At 31.5% G+C, this 8,811-nt stretch overlaps 1 protein-coding gene across 1 annotated transcript; it reads right to left on the bottom strand.

Moving 5' to 3' along the window:
• Window positions 1-5,415: 5,415 nt before the first annotated feature.
• Window positions 5,416-6,168, bottom strand: GLRG_11967 (uncharacterized protein; the record flags this gene model as incomplete). The annotated part of the gene is made up of 4 exons (XM_008102658.1): window positions 5,416-5,558; window positions 5,613-5,744; window positions 5,798-5,913; window positions 5,978-6,168. Coding segments are annotated over 4 exons (582 nt in total), but the record flags the coding sequence as incomplete, so codon positions are not given.
• Window positions 6,169-8,811: the final 2,643 nt, after the last annotated feature.

Below are 8,811 nucleotides of genomic sequence, written 5' to 3'. Positions count from 1 at the left end.
TTATTTTTATAAGATATAAAAGGGTTATTACTTACTATATCTTTAAAGTTTAGATCTTTATCTTCTAGGATACCTATTTCTAGGTTTTCCTCTTTATTAATATCTATATCTAGCGTAATATTAGCTGTTTCTTCTTCTTCTTTATTAGATAGGGTTTCCTCTATAAGGGCCCTTCTAGCTAATAAAGCCTTTTGTTTTCTTTCTAGTTATAACCTTTTAAGGTTAGACCTTTCTTTATAGATTTTATATATCTTTTTTCTATCTATAGGTTTATTTATAGGCTTTTTCTAGCCCTTAAGAGCCTTATTTAGATATAAGAAAAGGTAATCTGCTACTTTATAGCTTTTTAGCTTATAGTGGGTATAGTATAATCCTTTCTACTTTTTCTAGGGCTTTTTATTTAACCCTTTTGTATATAGTATAGTATTAGGCTTTCTTTTTGCTTTATCTATTATATTTATAAAGAGAGAATTAAGATTATAGGCTTCTAGATCCTTTTATAGAGCTTAAGTAATATTAGTAATAAAACTATTATAGCTCTTATCTAGGCTATTTAAAATCTAAGCTATTATAACCTGTTTAGGTAAAGCAATAGATTTTAAAGCTAGGTTATCTATAAGCTCTTTAACCTTATTAAGGTAGGCTTCTATAGAATTAAAGGAATCTAGAGAGGTATTAAAGAATTCTTTTTAGGTAAGATATTTATTAGTAAATCCTATAGGCTTATATAGATCCTTTAGTTTTTTCTAAGCTTTAAATCCTAATTTAGAATCTTTTATAACCCTTAGAGGGCTATCCTTATAGAAAAGCTTTATATAGGCAAAAGCCTTAAAATCAGCCTTTATCTAAGCAGCAGTAGTAGGTACTACATCTAGAAAGTAGATATCTTTACTAATAAGTAAAGCCTTAAACCTAGTTACCTAGGTAAAGTAATTCTAGCTACTAGAAAGTGTAGGTATAGTAACTTTATCTATCTTTTTCTTATTTTATAAGTATCTTATAGAATTAGCTTAAGATTAATTATTATAGTAGTTAGATAGAGATAGGAATAGTATTATTAGATTTATATTAAAAAGAGGATTTAAATAGTAGTAAAAGGTATTTATTTAGAGAAAGGTTAGTAATGTTATAAAGATAAAGAGGATCTAGGTAGTATAAGTAGATATCTAGAGATTAACTCTAATAGATATCTTAAAAAGATATAAAGAAAAAGGTCTTATCTAGTCTTTATATTACAAAAGCTAGGCTTATAACTAATAAGGAATAATAGGTAGATTAGTAGGTTAACTAAATAGATAGGTAGATAGATAGGTAGAAAGATAGGTGTAGTTTTATTATACTTAGAAGGCATAGAGAGCTAGAATCCCTTAAGGGGATCTTATCTCTAAATATAATTAACTAACCTCTATATTTCTAGTAATATATATATTAACCTTTATATTATATTATACTTATTATACTATTATATAGATTTAAAACCTTATATTACTACAGCTTGTTTTAAGCTAGGTATAGCCTGTTATACTACTTATTACAGCTTGTTATAGTATAATACAGTCTGTTTAATATCTAGTTTTATTTAAGTAGATATTTCTATTTTTAGTACCCTAGAGTAAATCTAGTTACTATTTATATATATTTACTTTTTATACTTCTTAGAGATAGAGTACTAGAGAGTAAATCTCTATAGGTCTATATCTAGAAGTAAAGGTTATATTAGATATCTTATATATATATATATATATATATAGTAGTGTTACTTTAAGGTTATAAATAAGGTTAAATTTAAGGTTAGATTTAAGGTTATAATTATATAAGCTTTTATATCTAAGTATACTTACCCTTAAGAGTATAGTAAGCTTACTACTTTATTTGAAATTACTAAAACTTTAGTATTTATATTACTTTTAGTATAAAGTTAAGTAATAATAATATTAAGGGCTATTTCTTAAATAGTTTAGGTTACTTATATTAACTTATTAATATTATATAAAATATAATTAGTAACTAAAAGTTATACTCTAAGTAAGCTTATACTAAAAATAAAGACCTTAGAAGCTAGAAGTATATAAAAACTTACTTTAAGCTTTTTAGTAAATTTTAAATACTACTTTCTTTAAAGTGCTTAGTATTAATTAGAAAGTAATACTAACTAGTAAAAAAAGTAATACCTTTTAGTAAGAGACTATTTTTAGCCCTTATTAAAGAATATAGTTTAGACTATATAGTTTTAACTAAGCTTAGTATCTTATGCTACTATAAGATTTTTATTAAAATACTAAGTTTAGCTTTTTTTAGTAAGTAAGAGGTATACCTTAAGTAGTGTTTCTATAAGATATCTTTTTTTAATTTATATTAATAAATCCTTAATCTAAAGATTATAGTATTTTTTTATAGTAAGCTAAAGAATACTATATAGCTTATTTTATTATAATTAGCTTTATTTTAAGAAGGCTAGCTAGCTAGCTAGAAATATACCTAAAGTTATAGCTAAGGTATAAGTAGTAAGAAGTAAGGCTACTTACTTAAAAGTAAAAATAAGTACTTACTATTTAGGTTAATATAAGAAGTAAGTTAATAAAGTTAAAGCTAGATTCTAACCTTATCCTAGCGCTAGATAAGAAGCTAGTTTAGTGTTTTTAGTAAAAGAAAAATAATAAGGAGTTATATAAGTAAATAGCTACTTTAGCTTAGTATTTAGAGGATATAAAGTTAGTAAGAAATAGTTAGTAGTAATAGTAAATCCTTATAACTATATTATAAAAAGTAGTTAGGTAGTAAGCTTTTTAACTATATAGCCTTATTTAAGATTTATAAAAAAAGGTAATAGGTAATATATTTTTATAAAGCTTAAATAAGAAAAAGGTTACTCTTTATAGCTATAAGAAAAAGGCTTAGTAAGAGGGTTCCTTTTTATAGCTATAAGAAAAAGACTTAGTAAGAGGGTTACCTTTTATAGCTATAGAAATAGGTATAATTAAGGGCTCCTTTTTATAGCTATAAAGGTTACCTCTTATAAAGTATATTCTTTATAGCTATAAAAAGAACCCCCTTATAGACTTTTTTTCCTATAGTTATATAGGTTAATTAAATAATAGTAGAGGGAAATAGTAAAGGTGTTAGTAAAATTAGGTTTACTACCTTTATAAAGATATACTAAGTTTTTAAACTAATTAAAGGTATATATAGCGGCGCCTATATAAGAGGAGTGCCTATATATTAATTTATACTGTCTATATATTAATTACCTATAAGATAAAGTAGTAAGTGCCTATAGTTAAGAAATTAATAAATAGTAAAGACTAAACACCTTATAGTAAAAGCTAAGCTACTACTTAGTAAATATATAGCCTTATTATAAAAAGTTAACTAATATTAAAAAAAAGATAAAGATAATTCTTTATATAGTGGTAATAACTTAGCTAGATATTACCTTTATAGCTAGCTAGCTTACTTACTTTAACTATAATCTAAATCTAGATTACTAAAAGGCTATAAATTATATACTTAGATATTTTTATTAAATATAGTACCTTAACCTTAAATATAAAGTAATACTAAGTAGTAAAGATAATATATTAAAGGTTACCTTAGACGCCTTATTTACTAATTACTTACTAGGCTATTCTAGCTTAAAAGTATATATACTAACCTATTTAGAATCCTTATCTTTTAGTAAGCTAATAAATAAGATATAGTAATAATATTAACTACTAAGGCTAAATTACTAGTACTATTATTTACTATAAAAAAGGCGCTTTTTACTAGAAGATTAATTACTATACTAAGTATTTAACTATTAACTTAAATAAGAACTAAATTATTACTTAATAAGTAAGTAGCTACTAAATAGCTACTAACTATTTATATTAGCTATAATAATACTTAGACTATTAGGCATATTACTAAGGAGCTTATTTAACTATAGATAAGGCTATAGTATATAAATATTTATAACTACTAGCTATATTAAGAAGTAGTAGTAAATTAAATTACTATTACTAAGACCTTTTTATAATTTACTACTATAAGTAAGAATATAAAATAATTTAAAGTATTAACTTATTTAATTAGGTATACTATTATAGTTAATTAAGATACTAAAGTAAGGACAGGGATTTTATTTATTTAGTAGTTATAAGAAAAAAGAAAAGTTTTATTAGTATTAGGAACTATAAGAACCTTCTAATTAGCTATATTAAATAAAGAATAATTATACTTCCTTCTTTAATTTATCTTTCTTCTTAAAAATCTTTAAACTAGTATCTTACTTTTTAATTAAGCTAGCTAATATATAATAACTTAGGTAATAGAGAGCTATCTACCTTATCTATTTAAGTTATAGGATTTTAATTAGTATTAAAAGCCTAATTAGATCTTAGAAACTTAATATAATTAGACTAAGTACCTAAGTTACTTTACGTTATAAGGTGTTAGTGTGTTTATCTATATATTACTATTATAACTAGAGTCCCTAATTACACTACTACACGCTTTTAATACTTAAGTCTTCTAATTAGGACTAAACTATAGACTAATTAATATAATATATATACTAATTAGTAAGGAATCTTATATTACTTTTAATAGTTAAGGTGTTTTATATAGTTACTATACTATAAAAGTCTTATTATACCCTATATACCTATACTATTAATATCTAAGTAGTAATTAATATTATAATATAAATAATTTAGACTAAAAAACTTACTTTCTTTCTTACTATTACTACTACTACCTTTATATAGTTATTACTTAGTATAAGTAACTATAAGTATAATTCTAGAAGGAAAATACTAATTTTATACTCTTAATAGGGGATTTATACTATATCTTAGGGACGTTATTTAACCTAGTTTCCCTTTATAAGAGGGAACCTAGGCTAGTAATAGTATATAGACTAGTAGGCGCCTTGTGCCACAAGATGGACCTGACGGGCGTTAAATAATATTATCATCATCATCATTATCATCATTATTCACTGCGCATGAGGATAACAACATTTGCTGAGTCTATGGGTATTAAGATTGGACTCTAGGATTCGGTTGGCAAAGTTGAAGAGCCTATTCAGCATGAATGTCGAAAAGTCGATTAATGATTGCCCTTCGGAGACAGAAAGGCTTGTGCAAATTAGCCGACAGATAGACAGTAGATCAATTATTCAACATGAAGGGATGCAGGCGTCTCAAGAGGGACGAGAATAATTTAGCAAAGTGATAATCTTTACCACAAAGACCTTTTAGGTTATCTCATCAATAAACTGTGCATGCTCCAGTTCAGCAAACGTAATCACTGTTCCCTTATCTAGCCCAGCAGTCTGCCTTAGACTGGAGGGGAGCAGGCACTGCAGTGGGTTACAATACCCTGAGAACAAAAATTAGAACGGCATTGGTAACTCGAACGGGTAGCACTGACCAGGTCTTTTCCAGGCCCACATTGACAGTCCAGAGAGCTCGGAAGTGGGAAATACTGCTGAATAGCCCAAAGACTCGAGTTGGGTGAATAATTGAATAGAATACGAGCTTGAGGTACCTCGTCGCGGTACAGTTGAATAATGTCTGCATATCAAGTTGGTAAGTGCATCCCTAAAAGCAGTCATGGCAATAACTAACCCATAAGCCGGCGTGTGATGACCGGGGAAGGGTTTCCTCGGACGCCAAATCCAACGCCAGTCCCTGTCCAGTTCACACCCTTCAGCTCGGAAGATATATCGCCCAGGGTGTCCTCTGGCCCGACAAGTACGGCTGAGATGCTAACGGTGAGTATAAAGATAATGATTGATAGGGAACCGACTTACCCTTGATGTTATACCCAGCATTTACAATAGCCTTCACATCTGCCCGTATACTAGCTTCAACTTGCGCGGGTGTGAAACCGCTTGCTTTGATAGCGGGATGGTTCCACGGCAAGCCGCTACATGACGTAGTGAAATCAGTAAAAGCAAACAGAAGTTGCCGTTCGACAACCAGACGCTTACGTGAACACGAAGTTGTAATCGCCGCATGCCTCTTGAGCCACTTTACGACTACCTTGCCCAAGACCCCTGTCTTGTAGAGCGCGTGCGGATTTATCGAATTGGATATCGGCCACAGGTGCAGGCCTCAAGATATGCGAGGCTACAGCATTAGCATTGAGGAAAAGCGTAAGAGCAACCCAAAAATTGATCATCGTGGCTGCTAAAGTGAGTGAGTGATGACCAGAATGTCACTATGTCCTGGTGAATCAAATTGGATTCCCATGGTTTGTGGGCAATGATCCAATTATTATATGCCGATGAAGTCCGCCGACATCTATCTTTTCCACGCACAACCGCCCCCCAATAGAAACAACCACCAAATAAAGCCTCGTCCATTGGAACTCTATTCAAGTAAAGAAAGTCAAACAATATCGGTAACCTTCCAAGTCTCTGAGGCGCGAGTGTAAATCTGGTTTGCTTGTGATACCCCGCATCAGTCCCTCAACACTCAACCGGTCTATCGGGGCGTTTGGAATGGATAAAATTCAACTCAAAAAGCCACATTGTTCTCAGTACCCAACATTTCACACCATGCTTGACCTAAGAGGTGGGAGGTGTCGTTTAAGCACCTCCCACAGCAATTACCTTGGAAGGTTTACCGTAGGTTCCCTCAAGATATTTGGTTAAAACATGCGTGGCTCGCCCTACAAGTCGTCCAGCTGAAAGAAAAGAAAGAAAGAAACAAGGATTCACCCTTGCGATTTAGACGATGACCGTGGACCATAATAGTGATTTATGTCTTCTAATTACATTCCATTCTGTTTACCTATCTTCAAGGTCGTAGTTTTAACATTACTTTTGTTGCACTGCTGTAAAATTCTGCCGGAAATGCCCACTTTGCACTGCAGACAACGTCCAATTAGGTTGTAAATTGGGTCGGGTGTTCGAGTCCGAAGCCTTCCCATCACCAAAGTGTCTCCACATTCTGTTCCTGCAAGCCAGAAGAGAATGGAAGTCTTACGAACATTCCCATCCGCACAGTTCAACAGGAACTAATTTATGAACAACAGATGGCTAAACATTGGAGATTCTGGTATCGTTCTGCATTTTATTACCAAGACAACAAGATCCTTGGTATGGAGGGGTCTAGCTCTTTACCTATTCCGTCTGCAACTAAAAATGCTTTCTCATAATATAGAATAAGTCATATAAATTCCAGCACAAATATTTTCAATTCTGTCGTTAAGGCGACCAGGCCGCCACACCCAACAGTTTTTATCAATCTTAATATTGTAAGATGGCTATGACGCATCACGCGGGTTTGATGTGGAAAAGCACATTCATTCAGAGCCAAACTTACTGTCTTTATTGTTTGTGATTTGAAACGCATTGATCAAAGATCTTATCGGTCTACATCGCCGAGGCTGGCTTATCCACCGAGCAAAATATTTACATGATGATGTATTTCAAGGAAAGTGTAAACAGTGACAACAAGCCTCAGTTTTATCCGACTAGTTGAGTGACCAAACGACACAATGGCATCAATCCTTGGCAACAGAGCTATTGAATGGGTGAAACAGAAACGAGAGCAAGGGTCTGTTTATTCTCCATTGGCTTGTCTGCCTCATCGCCTACTTTCCCAAAGTAATGTTAGTTTTGGTCTCGATAGTTCCTTTTTCCTGGGAATCTTCTGGATGGACAGACTGAAATAGCTTAGGCACCCTTCTAGTATATTGCCATATTTTCTTAGGGCTTGCTTCCAGGTCTTACCGTCTTGCTATGCGAGCTCCACTATATATTCGCGAAATATGCCAGCCACAAGAACGACGAACTCCAGATGGGGGACTCATTTGCCTGAGCAGCCACTTGTTTCCTTGCTTAATGGAGAGTAGGAGCTGGAACTGGTGTCTGGGTCATCGTGAAGAGAGCCATCGTGTGCGTCTTGCCTTCGTCCCTGGGCGCCTTGCTGGCATTCCCGTCACTTACAGTATTCCAGGATGCAGCAATATTCTGAGCAAGTGTCTCAGGTTTACGGCCAGTAAGGATAATGATCGTTTCCCCAGTACTGGGGGTTTATGATGTCTGTTAGGGGGAAGCTTTATCATAGCGTTTGACGCGATCACACAAGGCGTTTGATTGATATTCAGAGTCTGGCTTTGGTCTCCTACCCAGCCCGGGGTTATAGCGCCAGAAAGGTATGGATAAGGGGCCTTTATCCTCTGGATGACTTTTATTATAGAACTAAATTGATTAGAATATCTTGTAGGTTAAGCTTACTACAATTTAAGGAGGTACTGTTAGTCTAGAAAACAGTGTCTCGTATTTTCAGGTATAAGGATCACAGAACTCAGACGCAAGTGCTGAGTCAATATCTGTCTCACAAGCTAGAGCATACAGTAGGTAGGGAGATATAAATAAGTAAAAAAGGCTTATATTATGTAAAGACAAATCTCTTAGGTAGAGGGCCTATATAAAAGGGGCCCTTAAGTATGTTTATATAATATAGTATATAATATAGCTAATAATAACTACTATATATATATAAGCCTCTTGTAATATACCTCCTAACTATAAAAGAAGCTATTATAGCTTTATAGTAGTTAAGCCCTTTGTCTACTATAATATATATAAAATAGAATAAATATAAAGAATACACTATTAAGTAAGTTTAATAAAGAAAATATATAAAGTGGTTATAATTAAAGTATAATATAGTTATATTTTTATATATTATTTATTTAAAGGCTATTTATACTTTTATTTTTATACTTAATTATAAATTTCTTTTTTAGTAGTATAATAGTAATATATATATTTATAATTATAATTATTATTAATATATCTTTTTAAGTGAT

The sequence above is a fragment of the Colletotrichum graminicola genome, assembly GCF_000149035.1.
Source record: "Colletotrichum graminicola M1.001 genomic scaffold supercont1.270, whole genome shotgun sequence".
In the NCBI taxonomy this organism is placed as follows: domain Eukaryota; kingdom Fungi; phylum Ascomycota; class Sordariomycetes; order Glomerellales; family Glomerellaceae; genus Colletotrichum; species Colletotrichum graminicola.
This window is presented reverse-complemented; position numbering and strand designations above follow the sequence as displayed.